Source organism: Excalfactoria chinensis, chromosome 1 (genome assembly GCF_039878825.1).
Source record: "Excalfactoria chinensis isolate bCotChi1 chromosome 1, bCotChi1.hap2, whole genome shotgun sequence".
NCBI classification, from domain to species: domain Eukaryota; kingdom Metazoa; phylum Chordata; class Aves; order Galliformes; family Phasianidae; genus Excalfactoria; species Excalfactoria chinensis.
Genome location: NC_092825.1, coordinates 1,751,348 through 1,768,773, shown reverse-complemented (window position 1 = coordinate 1,768,773; position 17,426 = coordinate 1,751,348). Strand labels below are relative to the sequence as shown.

General features: G+C 39.5%; 1 protein-coding gene across 4 annotated transcripts in view; it reads right to left on the bottom strand.

The window, feature by feature from the left end:
• The window catches only part of CHCHD3 (coiled-coil-helix-coiled-coil-helix domain containing 3), a 155,804-nt gene that overhangs the window by 57,113 nt on the left and 81,265 nt on the right, over nt 1-17,426 (bottom strand). For 2 of the 4 annotated variants that reach the window (XM_072340546.1, XM_072340555.1), the window contains exons 5-6: nt 3,057-3,071; nt 1,457-1,540 (exon numbers count right to left, since the gene is read on the bottom strand). In XM_072340546.1, coding sequence (XP_072196647.1) covers nt 1,457-1,540; nt 3,057-3,071 — 99 coding nt within the window. The remainder of the gene's footprint in view (nt 1-1,456; nt 1,541-3,056; nt 3,072-17,426) is intronic. The other 2 variants (XM_072340570.1, XM_072340562.1) reach the window with 1 other exon arrangement.

Here is a 17,426-nt window from a genome sequence, read left to right as displayed (position 1 = left end):
ATCATGGTTGTTTTTGTTTTATTTTGTTTTGTTTATTCATGTCCTTTTCCATCAGTTACTCCATAGAATCACAGAATGGTTTGTGTTGGAAGGGACCTCATGGTCCTTGGATCACGAAGCTCCAACCCCCCCACACCCCACCACTCCAGGCAGGGCCACCAGCCTCCACATTTAATACCAGAACAGGCTGCCCAGGGGCCCATCCAACCTGGCCTACTTCAACACTACTTGTACCTTAACAACGGAATAGAAGACCAATAACTAAGTGAAGAGGTACAACCATGCTTGGATCTAGCTTGGATGAGCTACTACAGATGCGTTTAGCCCTATCATCAGCCAGCTACTTGAGAACTAGTGAGGTATTCTGAGGGGATTTTGCATGAGGGATCTTCATTTGTGACTGTTTAAATAACACACTTTTAGAATCATTAAAATAATTTAACCTCATCCTTTCAAACTGCTCTTCATTGCCAAGAACGTGTCCTTATTAATGCAATATTCAAAAAAGGTTGATCAAAATAATGAGATGGAATCTGGTATGCCCTCCATTTAAAATATTCATTAAGATCAATTATACAGACTGATAATTCAGGCAACACACTCTTCTTTCTAATCCATAAAAAAACAAGCGTTCTTCTTCTCTCTATCCTGCTAAGCTGCATAAATGAATATATATCATATTAACACTGTTTTCCAAACTATCAAAAAAATCCAAGTTAAACAATAAATGGGATCAGAAAGAAGGAAGGAGAAAGAGGAAAACATATTCAGGCCGAAGGTTACAACTAACCTGGGATCTAGAACATGATGGCAATAACAATTAGTTTGAAAATAGCATCCTATAGAATAGTACTCTATAAATAAATAACAGTAATATGTTGAAACAGTTCCCATGACGTACACTGTAAACTCTTCACACTATACCAAACTGTTCTGTATAGTTTAGTCTCAATTCTGTTGCAAAAGAGACACAGAAGTACATTTTTAAACATGTCCTAAACAACCTGCAGTTAACATGGGTGGGTTTGGTGGCACCACCAGCTGCCCAGCGGGAGTAATGGTGGATCACAAGGCAAGTAATTAAATTCAATAAATATCTTCCCACTTCATATGGGATTTTCAGACTGGTTGGTGATGCCCATTTACTTGCACTGGTTCTTCATCTGTACTGGTAGGGAGGTAATGATTCTCTATACGTAATTGCTATGACAGATAAAATCTCACTGAAACGTGAGAACTTAGCTAATAAGGAAAAGAACATCCTCAATTTTAAAGTCTCCATCTCGTCAATATTAGACCAGAAACAGTAACAGTTAATACCAAGAAAACCCCTCTAGCCACAGCTTTAATCTTTATCTCCTTAGAAAAGTCATCTTGTTTAACAATAAAACATAACCAGAAAGTCAGCAGCAGAAACAAACAGAAAACTCTTCATTAAGAAGGAAGAAAGGCTTACCCTTTCTTCCAGTCGAGCCAGCTGCTCTTTGTAGTAGGCATCATGCTTCTTTAGTTCTCTGTCTTTCTCTTCCAGCTGCCTGGCCTAAAAAAAGAAATAGAAAGATAAAACTGGATCAGGAAAGAGCATCACTCACAGAGCAAAACATCTACCATAAATTGTACCAGTAAGGGATATACAGCGATTGAAAACTGCAGTCTATTAGTTTTTGCCAAACAGTGCATTAATAAGATGATGATTGCTGCATTGAAAATGGGGAGAGATTGTCTATTGTACTGTTCTTCCCTTGCCTCCTCAACAGCTGTGCCATGGTTTGTTCAAATGTAGTTGGCCACGTCACAAAGGCAGAACCAAGTGTTCCATGCTGAGACAAAATTTGTTATTAACTTTGCAGATCACTTCTCAACTTAGGGAAATGTGCTCAAGCTACCAAACAGAGAACATGGAGAGACTCGTTACTTAACTTTTACTTGCAAATTGTTACTGAGTGGGCATTTTGACATGAGAATAGCTAAACTTGCACCCATACATTTGCAGGCTGTGGTAAAAAGGTGGTTTTTTTGTAGTAGTAGTGCTTTTTCTCTACAATCCTAGTCATGTTTAGCATGCACTTTATTTTGAACATGTGAATGTTTCAGAAGAACCAAATGCTTGCACATTTGCAAAAGCAGATCTAAGAAACGTATCTAAAACTCTGATGTCTTCTTTAATTATTATTCTTCTGGAAACTCCTAGATCACTTGAAGTACCCAGCTAAGCTGAAATCCTTTAACTTATGGTCATTTGCACGTTCAGTACCTTAAAATAATGCTGAGTATTCATGTCAAGATGTTTTCAGCACTACTGAGCAAATTGATTTTTTTTCCCTTCTCATTTGTAGTAAGCTCTACTATGCACTATTATAGGGACTTATTAAGAATTATAGAATACATTGATACATTCTCTGGGCAACCTGTGTTAGTGCCTGATCTAGTGGTTGGCATCCCAGTTTGCAGCAGGGGGTTAGAAATAGATGATGCTTAAGGTCGTTTCCAACCCAACCTATTCTATGATTCTGAGATTGAAAGTAAACACATGCAAACCAAATATATATACACAACTCAACTATGAATGCAAACTCACTCCAGGCAAATATTCTTTTAATAAAATCACAGAATCATAGAACTGCTCAGGTTGGAAAAGACCTTAAAGATCATCAAGTCCAACCACAAACCTAACCATACCACCCTACCTACCTAATGATACAGCATCTTCAGCAAAGAATAATTAACTACCAGTGGCCATTACCACAACTGTCTACTCAAAATTAGTCATTCATCACTAACATTTTCATTCAGGTACTGATAACACAGAGTTAACTGCAAACAGTCCCCCTTTCTAACTGCATCATGAAAAACAGGAAATGTAAACTCTTCCTACCAAGAGTTTACAGGTCATGCTCACAGAAGCATGTCAGACAACTTCCTTATACCACACATTGTGCTGTACTTCTTGTATAGAAACAGAGCTTAATTCTCTACCTCGAGGTTCATCTTGGCAGTTAGACAATAAATAAAACAAAATGTTTGAGGTTTTGGTTAGACTTTCCTTAAGTGCTTACCATTTTTTCTATCTCCTGAAGCATGAAAAAGATCAAAAAGTTCAAGTTAAATTGATTAGGCAACAGTGAAGAGAAGGAATGCATAAAAACATATACCTGTCAGGCACATCTGTAATCCAGAACAATGCTGAAAACCACATGCAATCTTAGAATCATCACAGAATCATAGAATGGCTTGGGTTGGAAGGGGCCTCAAGGATCATGAAGCTCCAACCTCCCTCCTCCCCCCGCCCAATTCAGGCAGGGCCACCAACCTCCACATTTAATACCAGCCCAGGCTGCCCAGGGCTCCATCCAACCTGGCCTTGAGCACCTCCAGGGATGGACTGGGCATCCACAGCTCCTCTGCAAAGCTGTTCCTGTTTCCATAGGGAAGGCGCTCCCTTACAAAGATGTCAAGACAAGACGTCTTCCTATGCGACTTCACCAAAAACATCCCTACTCATACTGAAAGCACGCATCCAAGTTTAACTTCTACTTGGTTTAACCAAATCTTGCTCTTCCTCTGCCACCCTACATTCAGTATAGAATCATGGAGAACATGCTACAGCTTTGTCCGCCATCATTTAAATCAGCCTTTGTACACTAAAGAAAACTGATTACAGGCTTTTCCAAAGCTGATTAGGCTAAATCAATCAAACTACCACACTTCGTATTGATCATGGTTTTGCTTTTCCCAGATAATCTCCATATCACCTCTCAAACCTGCCTTTTGTCTTGGTCACAGAAAATCAAAATTCACTGCAGATTGTGCCTCCCAGAACCACCCCCTTCCCAGCATTTAATACTACACTTCAGTGCATTATCATAGCTTCCCATATGCAATCATTTTATGCATAACCACCTCATGATCCCTCAAATATTTGCAAACTCATGCCTTTTGTTCGAGTGCAGTTAAATAGACCAGTGACAAAGCAATGGTAAAAATTAATGTTCCATTACTCTCACAAGAACTTAGTTAAGCTTTACTTCTTAGAATTCAAAAGTGTTTCACACAATTCTACCAATATCCTGAAAATAAAGAATAAGATCATTGGAAAACCAATAAGATGTATTTTAAGAAGTGCAAGATTTACTGCACTTGCCACACTTATGGCAACAACAAGTAAAGGGTACACACTGCAGAGATGGAGGAAATGAAAAAAGGCTTCATATCAAAAACTCATCCTCTCCTCCAGGTCCAGCTGATCAATCAGAATCAATTCTTTTCATCTCACAGAAAGAAAACAATAGTAAGAGATTAACGGAACCTTTCTCTCACAGATAAAGATGAGGAGTGAAAGAATGAGAAGCAACGTTCACAATTGAATATTCACAATGCGCATTTTATGAAGCAGACAAATCCTAGTAGGTTCAATCAAAAAACCCAGACATCTTGTACAGCAATGCTAAAAACCATTGATTATGTTCTAACATGATGCCATCAAAGTGTAGCTGTAGGCTGCACCATGATACAGTCCCATTTCTCATTTGTAGAAGAACCTGTAGCATTTCTGCACAGCTTTTGCATCTTTCGTAAACACAAAGTTATGTTTTATCTACGTTATCTACTATTTTCAATTCCCAATATTTTGCAGGTTATTCCTCAAGAGAGCTGAGGGATTTAAGACCCATCTTAAAAGTTCTTGATCAAGAAAAGCTCTCTGTTACTGATGTCTGGGCAAATAACAACGTTCCTAGAAAAAATGCCCCCTCAAAAAACTTACAGAACAACAGAAGTTGCCCATTTTTATCTATTTTTCATATAACAAAAATACAGAGCATGTAAGACATGAAAGCTGAAGAAAAAGAACTAATAAAAAGCTTCCAGATCACAGCATATTGCTCTGGATGTCTTTATAATGGAAGAATCCAAATAGAAAGCATGAATATAAAAAATTACTTCAAAAACACTAGTGTTGATTTTAACTAAATTACCACAAGACACACTTGACAGTAAAGTATGCTTCAGCTCTCACACCACAGACAAGCATGTTCAAGACGGATCATTTAAGACACTGCATCAGCAATTCCTATGCTTGTATTATCCTATTACATGGGTCAGCAGAAATGAAATAAGAGAATGATGAAAAATGGATTTGACAGAATTAGACTGCCATTGACGACTCCTATTTAAACAAGAATTAAGAGTATGTACAGGTGAAAACTAAAGTTCTGTTCAAAAAGACTGTTTTTGAGGTTCACATCTACTGACCTGTAGTTTTGTCTTATATAGATACATAGAATCATAGAATCATAGAATGGTCAAGGTTGGAAAAGACCTAAAAGATCATCCAGTCCAACCGTTCACCTATTACCAACAGCTCCCACTAAACCATGTCCCTCAACACAACATCCAGTCATTCCTTGAACACCCCCAGGGTCGGTGACTCCACCACCTCCCTGGGCAGTCCATTCCAGTGCCTGCAATTAACTCTAAAACAAGTCTAAAAAGCTTGCAAGGAGACCTCCACAGGACCCATACCTTAACCCAAATTCTTTCCATTTGGGTCAGTCTTGCTGATCAAAAACCATTCAAATAGAAAAATTTATTTGTTGCACAGTATCCAATCACTAAATGGATATACAAAAGACAGTTCAACCAGGGGAATGGATACAGCATTTATTCAGGAGATACTAATCTGAATGAGAAATTCTGCCCTGTTTTTTTGTTTACTCTCCTTTTCCCTTGAAGATAATTAGCGATCAAAACAGCTGGATTTTATTGCTCTAAGGACATGGGGTCAAGCAGCAAATTATATTCACAGTGTTTTTTGCCTTGAACCTACCCAAGCTTTTGTATCACTATCAAGTAGAAATATTAGATTATAAGAACACTAAATAATACATTAAGCCAAAGGTTTAGTTCCCTCTATAGTGAAAGTAACTGGAAGATTTGGTAGGCCAGGAAAAATACCCAGTACAACAGTATTCCATATAGCTAATGCCTCTGGTATTTGTAAAACAACGCAGACACAGCAAAGTGAAAATATATGCATACATATTTATACATATAAACACATTTACACAGAAGACTATATAAATACCTCAACAGAAGGGATTTCACTGAAGAAATAAAAACTTTAAGGTAATATTATATTTATGGGACCGCAGCAACATGATCCCAGCGAATACCAATTAGCCGTAACAAAATAATTAACAGTAGCCATGTATTCAATTAGCTGAATGCTGCACTTTAGTTGTAAATGAGATATTGTAACAGGTTCATTGCTTCTTCACAAAGTAACTCTAATAAACAAAGCAGTTTCTTGGGTGTTATTTAGAAAAGAGCTCCAGAAGGTCACCTTTGAGAAGCAGCCCAGCTTGCCAAGGCAGCCCAAAATTAAAAGTGAATACCAGCTCTCTATTATTCATTATTCTTCAGAATCACCGGAAAGTTGAACCAAGTTTTAAAGGCCAACTCGAGTTTCATTTTCAGAAGTAGCATCTGGATCTGGCACAGCACAGGCGTGAGATTCCATCAATGGATAAATGGATGCTTACAAAAACCCCCTGCACATCACCCTATATGTAGATGCAGGGAAATTCATTCTGCACAGGGACTCAGAGACTGTGGGATCTCCTCCTTGGGGATCTCCAAATTACCCAAATGACTTCACCTGGATATGGGGCTGAGCAGAGCTCTGGTGGCCCTGTTGGGCAGGGATGGGACCAGATGGATCTGAGGTGCCTCCAGCCTCAATCAGTCTGTGGTTACAACACATACAGACTCATTTTGTCCTTTGTAGGACTGAGCAAACAAGCAGACAATCGAAAACAAATGACTAATAGTTATCTTTAAAGAAAAAGAAGACAGGAATCCAGGCAGCTGGATGCGGAAAGGTTGGAGACGTGTAAAGTCTGTTATTATTGCTTTCCTTTATAGAGTTGCAGTGGATAAAGCAATACCAGGTAGTTTGAGGAGAAGGGTTTTATATGCAGATTTCAAAATGAACTCTTGAAGTCCCCAGGTTACGGCTGCCCCTCAGTAAGGACTCCAAGCCCCAAATTCATTAGCATCCATGCAGTTTACAGAAGTATGCCCCTGAGATCACTTCAGTTTGCCTTTTTCTGAAAAAGAACGTGCTTCAAAATATGAGTTCAATGTTAATTTATATAAAGCATCAACCGCCATCGAAAAGGGACAGAGTGCTCTGCCTAGGCCCTGCCAAGCCGCTTCACAATGATTTCTTCAGCACCACCTCAAAATGGCAAAGGGGCAAGTGGACAACGAAACAACCAGGTGCCAAAAATGGTGGAGGAAGGAGCAAAAATCACAGAATCATAGAATGGCCTGGGTTGAAAAGGACCACAATGATCATCCAGTTCCAACCCCCTGCTATGCGCAGGGTCGCCAACCACCAGACCAGGCTGCCCAGAGCAACATCCAGCCTGGCCTTGAATGCCTCCAGGGATGGGGCATCCATCCTTGGGCAACCTGTTCCAGTGCATCACCACCCTCTGGGTGAAAAACTTCCTCCTAATCTCTAATGTAAAACTCCCCTGTCTTAGTTGAAATCCTTTCCCCCTTGTCCTATCATTATCCACCCTTGTACAGTGGACAGCCAAGGGACCAGGCCTCAAATATGGAGCAGGAAGGAACAAGATGGCAACCAAGGGTTAAGGGCTCAAAAATGGAGCAGGAAGGAACAAGATGACAACCAAGGGTTAAGGGCTCAAAAATGGTGGAGGAAGGGGAAGGGGACAACGAAGGGATCAGGCTTCCTACATGATATTCAAGGCTGCAAGCAACATCAGGTCCAGGGGCTGAAAGCGTGCTCTGTTGGAGCTTACAAGACAACAGGGATTTGCCTGATTAAATCCTGTCTACAGAAATGTGGCATTTTTTAGCCACTGAGTAAAGGGAAAGGTCATTGGAAATATCTGCAGGTCTTAAGGAAAGCCTGTGTTGTTTGAGGAAAAAATGGTAATAGGCAAAGAAAGCAGCAGCAGAGGGCTGGCCTTCAGTAGCTCCAGAACTGCTGACAGGGCAGGGTGAGTGTGACACACCAGAACTGTAGGGATGCAGATCTCAAATGCCATTCCAAAAACAATCTTTCATACGTAGCTAAAGATGCTCTGTTTGTTTTACAATAGAGGTTTGCTGGATGAGAGTATCTGTGTGTTTTAACAGGGTGTGATTTCACAAGCTCGTTGACACTAACATTACTCGTGTACAAACTGTGATGGTGACAGGGCAAAACAGGCGTTCAGCTTTTGATGTTCACCAAGATGCTTTGCATGGAAACACTTTTGCAACAGATGACATTCATCTACCATGTATAGTGTGATGAATTCACATATGTGTGCTGATAAACTCTAAGATAAAAAGGATTGGTTTCTTATGTGTATTATTATGGTCACCAAAACTCCAGTCTTCATTAACTGTGTATGGCATCCCAATTTCCACACTTTACATACACTGGATTACAAGGGATTTGAATTTTGACCCTCAAACTCAATCTATCTCTCTATATAACCTATATGTACGTATACAGGTATGTATATATACACAGAAACACACACATCATCTTGAATGGGTACTAGAAGTAACATGGATATTATTAGGAGCATATGGTTCTCTCTTACCCCCCCAGCATGATTTCTTTTGAAGATATCACAACTCATAAAATCATTCCCAACCACAAAAACTGATTCAAACCCATTACTTACAAAAAAGCCCCGCTAATTTCCACTTGTAAAGGTGGAAAATAGTTACGAATTAGAAACAGCAGCAACAATAATGCATCATAAAACATATTCTTTGACAACTGTAATTAAAACAAGCTTTTGTAATTACCAGTAAATGTGCTACAGTACATTTTCTAAAAATAATGAAGCCCTAGAAGAATGAATAGTAGAAAAGATCACATTAAGAGTAAGCTAATGGAGAAAATTAAAAAATTGAATTTATGAACAAGTTAGGATCTATTTCATCCAGAACACATAACATTAAGCTTCATTCGCTAAATCCAGTTATAGACCAAAAGAACAACAAAAAGGAACAAAAAAAGAGACCAAATAGACCAAAAAAACCCCACAAAACATAAAAAAACCACACACACACAAAAAAAACACCCTGCATACTGCATTAAACAAAAAAGCTTCAGATTCTTTGATTCTATAAAATTCTAATTTCTTATGCAAGCCTTGGGAATATGCAACTGAAATTCGTCGGCAAGTTGCTATCCAGCAAGACAGACGTTCATGGATGTTTTGTCTCAGCTAAAAGAGCAACTCTGACTACTTTAGAAAGGGCTGAACAAGGAACATAAGGACAAGTGCTGAATGAGGTGGATGGTTTTGGATGAGTAGACATACGGCTGCAGTATCCAGTAGGACCACTGGATAAGCTCAGCTGGAAGGGACCTCAGGAAGCCACAGAATACAAGCTCCTGATCAAAGCAGGACCAACAAAGAGGCTAGACTGAGTTTCTTAGAGCTGCATTCAGTTGGGTTTATAAAATCTCTAAGCATGGAGACTGAATAACTCAACCTATATCATGCCTTTTTCCTCTGCAAAGTCTCTGTTTGTAGGTAAGTCCACAAAGGAAAAGAATCAATAGCAATGGAAACAGTTTGAGTCGGCAACACTTGAGAGACTCCAGGTTCCTGCCAGCCTGAATTATTTTATCTTTTTGCCCCAAAACAAGGGGCAGAATGAACATGCAGCTGTACCAAGCTACCATGAAAGGAGCAATGGGAGCAAGTCAGGAGTACCACAGAAAAGCTGCAGTTATCAGACTCTGCTCCTTGCGGGATGAGCCACCTGGATTGCTCAGCACAAAGTAACACGTTTTGAAGATTTCACTTTCTTGAAGATTCTACCTCCTTGAAAATGAAAATTAAAATACATTAAGGACTATTATATTAATTAGCAATTTGCAGAAAAGCCTCCAGTTTCCATCCAGTCACGGTTCAAAGAAGCAGCAGACACTAACCAAATCTGTATTACATACATGCATGCCAGTGGGAATAAAGGAAAAGCACGACTTCTTTCCAAAACTATATACATTCTTTTCATTTAACTAATGTAGTCTTAAAAGATCAAACATATTAAAGATTATCTGTACTGCTGCCAGGTATTTGTAGTAATTCAAGTAACGCGTACAACCTTCTCTGACAGCTTCTGATGTCTCAGTCATATGTCAAACATTTGCAGCTTTCCACTAATCTTAAAGAAGCAGCCATAGACTGTTCTGCATGTGCCAAACTGGATTTCTCTCTATATAAACAGAGTAAAAGAATTATTAGTCTGTAATATTTAGAAAGAACTGTCAGTAAACAGATGTAGGACGGCGTTCCACTGCCAGCTGCGTCATCGTATCGCTATTCCAGGCATTCCTAATATTTGTGTCTTTTTTCTTTTTAATTTTTACAGTTTAAAAAATGATTTAATCATAATTTCATAGAAGCACTTTGAAATTCCTAGATGAAACAAACAGCAGAAAGGCAAAGAAGAGCTACAAGCAAGCTCTGGGAGCCAATATTGGACACACTGTAAAAGAGTGAGTCACGTAAAACAAAGGATCATAAAATCACAAGGACTGAACACTCGTACAGAAGGGATTTTCAGGCCATATCACAGCCCAAAAACCCCCAAAACAAAATCTCAGCTTCCTAATAGCTAACTATTCAGACTAGAGATGGTTGTGAAACTGTTTATGCTGCCTATCAAGGAACATTTTATTCCTGTTACAGGAATCCAGCATTTGTCGTTAACATTTTCATACTACAACATTATGGGGTTTTTTTCAGCCATAATTAAATTATTTGCTTGGTAAACTGAAGATTCAGTAGACTGAAGGTAAACAGTGAAATAACTCTCACAGGTAGTGCACTAAATCTCACTGAAGCCCACTTCAAAGTCAGTCTCCTAAAATCCCACTAAAAACTTTCTTTTTGGGCATTCAAGAAAACACGACTGAAAAATATCTTTAAGATAATGGAAATAATCTTTTGGAATTCATTCAGAGGGTGGTGACGCACTTGAACAGGTTGCCCAAGGAGGTTGTGGATGCCCCATCATTGAAGGCATTCAAGGCCAGGCTGGATGTGGCTCTGGGAAGCCTGGTCTGGTGGTCGGCGACCCTGCACATAGCAGGGGGTTGAAACTGGATGATCACTGTGGTCCTTTTCAACCCAGGCCATTCTGTGATTCTGTGAAATTAAATCTTGTTAAATTGACCTCTTATTTTTAGTAATAAGCAAACAATCAAAACACGTTGTCTCTAAGATAATTAAGCCATCCTGTTTACCATTATCTCAAAAGAGAGATTTTTCCTAATCAGCCTGATAGAAAACCTGCAAACTAGAGATAATTTAAGATAGAAGTTGCAACTCAGCAACAAGCTGATCTTTTCAGTGGCACACGTGAATTAATCTAAAACTGGGATATTTTGGTGCTCACCATCAGCACTGCTGAGGGAATATCAGTTTGGTGAGTTCTGTGTGAGCTACAGCTTTCAGAAAAGATCATTTTCCCTCAAGACAAAGAAAAATAAACACAGTGAAGAAAATACTTATAGTTATTTGATACGCCATATTTATCAGGGCTATAGAATAATGTTATCTGTGGACAACTTTCTAACACTTAAAAACCTCAATGTAAGCACCATATAGGACTGACACATGGATCTTTACATCATTTCCCGAGGGCTGAAAATTCCGTGTCGTAAGAACAACTGCTGTATCTGTTTGAAATGTTAAATATTAATTAGCATTTAGCAAAACAAGAAAGGAAAGTCTTAGGAAGCAAAGGGGAGAAATGCAGGAAGCATGTACACAGCACGAATCCTTCCTTTTCCCTTTCAACCAGCTTATTACAACCTTGATCTTTCAGAATTTTCCTTAAAGTTTAAGCAAATTATTCTGAGATAAGCCCATGAGAGAATTACTGCCCTGAGCTGCTAGAACGAGAGAGGACTGATTTATATATTGATTATTGGTAAACATCTTCCTTTTGTAAAATCCTATAACATGTCATCGAATTTCTGCGTCCAACTTCCATTCACTGCACTTTTATTTCTCCTCTCATTTGATTGCAAAGTCTCTAGGGCAGAGCCTGGAACTCGCCATACATCTGTGCAATGTTTAACATAATTATACTTCAAGCTCTGCTGGCGGCATTATCCTATCAGATATGAACAATATTCTAAGAATGGAAAAAAAAAAACAAAACAAAAATGTTTAGAAAATTTGATTTACAAAGGCAGATTTAATACAGAACAGTAAGGGAGACCAGCACCTAAAACCCAGCTCAGTTCAGATGGTGCATGTCTATGTGTGCATGTAATTTGGAAGCGAGCAACTAAAAAGACTTACAGATATCAATTACTAATTGGAGACAGAACATATATGTTAAAGATGGCCTGATGCTAACATTTGTATTCCTTATCTTACTTTGACTTCCTTGTCATGTCAATTTGTTGACAGAGCACTTACAGAGAGAAACACAAAAGTGCAGAGACCGGCTGTAACAGAAATGTGGTGCTACACTCTTTTGGGCAATAAGAATCTATTAAACAGCTGACGAATGTGATATTCACAAACAATATCTTACAGGAAAAAGAAAAAGAAAGGCGAACAACCATAAAATCCAATGAAATTATCCAAGGCTCAGTGCAAATTACTGGATTGAAATGGCCAAAAAGACCAAATCAAAGCAGCTTGTGTGGTCAACGCCCCATCTTTCAGGCAGTTTGCAATTCCAGTGATTTCAATCATCTAGAAAAAGGGAAATGTTGAAACAACTGAAACTGGAGACCATCTTAATTCATTTAGTGTTACCAGAGATCAGGGATGACTGTGCAGAATAAAGCCAAAGCTATCTAAGTGACAGGGAGCAGGCAGCCTGAAGAAAGGGAGGATTCAATGAGGAAGAAGACAAAACAAGACAAGCTTGGAAACAAAAGCCCGTTCTGATCACATGAAACATTTTTAATCTGATTGTTAAGCCCAAGAGAAAGATTTTATATTCCTGCAGGCAAGCCAGTAAAAACTTGTCCAATGCATAACAATAGTGGAGTAAGGACGGAGAGAGATATACGAACAAACAGGGAAAGAGAAGGCAGCACCACAGTGATCACATTACTCAGTGCAGACTGAAAGCAGATCTTCCCCAGGCTCTGGCCACTACACTCTAAAGCTTTATAAATAAGAAGCTGGAGATGCCCAATGATCAAAACCACCGGCAGCGCCTTGTGTGCACAGAAGGGTACAAGACAGGTACACGTTCAGAGAAGGTAAGCTGGGCTCTCTTATTTACTCCTTCTCATCATACAAGACTGAAGAGATATTCAGTGAACAGTGAAATTGAAAAGCAACAAATTTGAAACCAATTAAATGCATAATTAACCTGCAGAACTCATTGCCATGAGTTATCAGTGAAGTCAATCGCTTAGCAAAATAAAATAAAGAAAAGGTTGAGATGTTTGTATTAACTCTTAAAAACAATCGCATTCATATGCAGTTATACCTACCAGGTATAACTGAGAGTGGAGTCCTTTGTAAGCCTCATCATTTGAAGAACAATTAAAAATACTGAAGTTTGTCAAGCATGAATTATTAGAGATCAGGATGAAACTCCCCATCCTTTTCACACCTCCTGAATGTTACAAAGAGTCTCCAGACTACTCCTTTCCTTGCTTGAGTCTCTCAAAGAGTTTCAACTCTTTGAAAGTGTAGATAACAGCAGGACAAGGGGAAATGGTTGTAAGTTGAAGGAGGGAAAAATTAGGCTAGATATCAGGGGGAAGTTCTTTACTATGAGAGTGATGAGGTGCTGGAACAGCTGCCCAGAGAGGCTGTGGATGCCCCGTCCATCCCTGGAGGTGTTCAAGGCCAGGTTGGATGGGGCCCTGGGCAGCCTGGTCTGGTATTAGATGTGGAGGTTGGTGGCCCTGCCTGTGGCTGGAGGGTTGGAGCTTCATGATCCTTGAGGCTCCTTCCAACCCAAGCAAATCTACGACTCTATGATTGATTCTAATTCAAGTGCGGCCACTTCAGAAAGCTGTTCTAACACTCTATTTAGAAAACAAAAAAATAAAAATAATTTAAAAAATACATCCTGATGATTCTTTCTTCATTCAGGATTGCTATCCACACAGGGATTCTGCAGACCTATCCAGAAAGCTCCAGGAAGTCTTCTTGCAGAGATGCCCCTCATCTGTGTTGGTAATGGCCAAATTGGTATAAGGAACTACTCTACTGTTAAATGAAACTCAGGGTGTAAGCGAAACAAAGCACTTCTTCAGCAGGGAAAAAAAATAGCTAACAAGTAAATTTAAATAGGGTTGAAACAAGAATACTAAGCTGGTTCAAATGGCTTTTGCAGGGAAAAAAAAAAAAAAAAAAAAAGACTGCTGAGTTCTCAGCTCAGCAAATTTCCTACCATTAAGCTTATTGTTCTTATGACAGAGAAATCCACGCAGCAAAAAGCACAATTTTTCAGACTGAAGAAGAAAGCACAAAAGTGCTGAGGAATACGATGAAGACAAGGACAGTGTGCCCATGCTCTGAGTTTACTGAACCAAAGCAATGCTGACTGTGGCTCCTCCATTGCCCTCCTTCCCCACTCTGCTTCCTCCCTTTCTTCTCTTCGTAGAATCATAAAATGGTCTGGGTTGAAAAGGACCACAGTCATCATCCAGTTTCAACCCCATGCTGTGTGCAGGGTCGCCGACCACCAGACCAGGCTGCCCAGAGCCACATCCAGCCTGGCCTTGAATACCTCCAATGATGGGGCATCCACAACCTCCTTGGGCAACCTGTTCAAGTGCATCACCACCCTCTGAATGAATTCCAAAATTCCTTTCCTTATAGTAGAGGTGCTCCAGCCCCCTGATCATCTTAGTCGGCCTCCTCTGGACCCAATCTAAGAGCTCTGCCATCATAAGATAAAGGTAAAATTGTTACTGCTACTCAGCTTTGTCACTTCAGCTGCTTAAATATCTATCTATGCAGTGTATAAATTAAGTCAGGAATTTCAAGAGAAATAGTAATGAGTCAATCACTTGAAAATCAAATATTATCAGTGTAAAGGATGGGTAGAAATGGATGAGGATGTCCAATTATGCTCCACCACTAGAGAAACTATTAATTACTATGTTGGTTTTTCCTATTGCTTATTGCTGTACCACAAATAGAGCAGCTCAACCTTAGACATCGATTAGGATTCTGCTGCGTTCAGCACTACACAAACGCAATGTGGACAATTAGTGGAAGGAAGAACACCTGCAAAACTTAATGTAATAGATATTAGAGAGACAAGAGGGTTAAAAAAAGACAGCATACAATAATTAACATCCAATAAGCCATTCCTTGAGGTACATCTGGAACTTTTTCATTCTTAGAGAACAGGATTGCTAAAGGGAATAGTAACAAATAAGCGAAATATGTGCTAACCTTCGCTGTAACTTCCAAAGCTGTGAACGTTTCTATCCTGACACTGATGACTTTTTGTTTGCTTGTAGTTTTAAGCAGAAGAGAATTAGGACTCCAATGCAAACAGCTTCTGCCTCAAGGGCTTTCCATTTAAATGACATCCAACACAGAGCTCTTCTTGCCTGTCAAGCATCACGTCCCTAAAATGGAATAAGCACAGACCTGGGGTGCAGCAGTGTGAGCTGCACCTTAAGCACAACTCATCGTGCAACTCCAGGAAAGGTTTCTTTCCTCTTGGATATTGGTGATGCTTGCAAGGACCCCAAGGCTGTACATTCAGTGCTCAGAGGATCCACAATCCCAACATATTTAATACAGGAATACTATTCTTCTAACACGTCCATTTCATGTTGTGGGTGAGAAAGTTTGTGAGTGAAAGCAAGCACTTACAAGAGCTTTACAGAAAAGCGGTTTCATCCCAGTCAATAGACTGCTTCAGGAAAATATAAGCTGTCAAGTACTTTTATAATAACAGCCAAAAAGAAAAACCTCCTGCATCTTGGGAGTTGCTAAAACATGTCAATTTTACGCAGTCTTTTGTGTACTGCCCGGCATTTTAGAGTGCTAGAAAGCAAAGCTCTTCTCTGAATTTGTGAAGGTATTATTATTATTATTATTATTATTATTATTATTATTATTACATGCTTAAACCTTATTGTACCTGTAATACAAATTGTTCCAGGCCACAGTGAGAATTAGTGCTTAATTTTCTAAACGTGGAGACACATCCTAACTACTTGCAGAAGGAACATCTCTGGCATTTGCATGAAACAGAGAAGAGCAAAGAATTGTTAAAATTGGATTAATTCAGAAATGGGAGAAAAGTAACAATTTCCTTCTGTACTTAAAGAGGAGGAAAAAGGATTCTGCAGAACAATACACAACCTATCATAAATAGGAAAAAAAGATTAATAAAATGTTGATTCATCTCTCATGAATCCAGAGTGCAATACACCCCGATTCAGGTTATTAAACATGGTCTGGTCCTACAATGAAACAATCTGAAGAGTGATTGAAGGACGTCCTCTGTTTCCCAAGTGCTTTGGTCTGATGTCAAACGAATGCAGAAATTATGGGGACATGACCAGTGCAGACGGACTAGAAGACTGATTGAAAATGTCAGGAAAGAGCTGAACTTCTTTTATCTACTTCTTTCTTCCCACATGTAGCCTTGTGAATTGCAAGGTGAGCCAGATTTCAGAGGAAAAAAAAAAAACAATGGAAAGGAAATATATAATTGACTTTTCTAGACACTCTTGTTGGAATCTTTGTGTGAAAACTATTTGTTTGCAACAAAATACTCACATTTATCACTACGTAGTAGTGTGATCCTGCTACATTCTGCAGACTGGAAACGTTGAGTTTTTTACTGAGAGAGACAAGACAGCCAAGTCATAGAATCATAGAATGGCCTGGGTTGAAAAGGACCACAATGATCATCCAGTTCCAATCCCCTGCTATGTGCAGGGTCACCAATCACCAGACCAGGCTGCCCAGAGCCACATCCAGCTTGGCCTTGAATGCCTGCAGGGATGGGGCATCCACAGCCTCCTTGGGCAACCTGTTCCAGTGCATCACCACCCTCCCAGTGAAAAACTTCCTTCTAATCTCTAACCTAAACCTCCCCTGTCTCAGTTTAAAACCATTCCCCCTTGTCCTATCACTATCCACCCTCATAAACAGCCATTCCCCCTCCCAGTTTATACACTCCCTTCAAGTACTGCAAGGCCACAATGAGGTCTCCCCAGAGTCTTCTCTTTTCCAACCTTTCTTCATATGAGAGGTGCTCCAGCCCCCTGATCATCTTAGTGACCTTCCTCCTGACCTGCTCTAACAGCTCCACATCTTTCTTGTGCTGAGGGCACCAGGCCTGGACGCAGTATACTTAGAAAGAAAAGCTGCTATTACAATACAGCTACATTATAAAAGTTGAAGTCACATTATGGA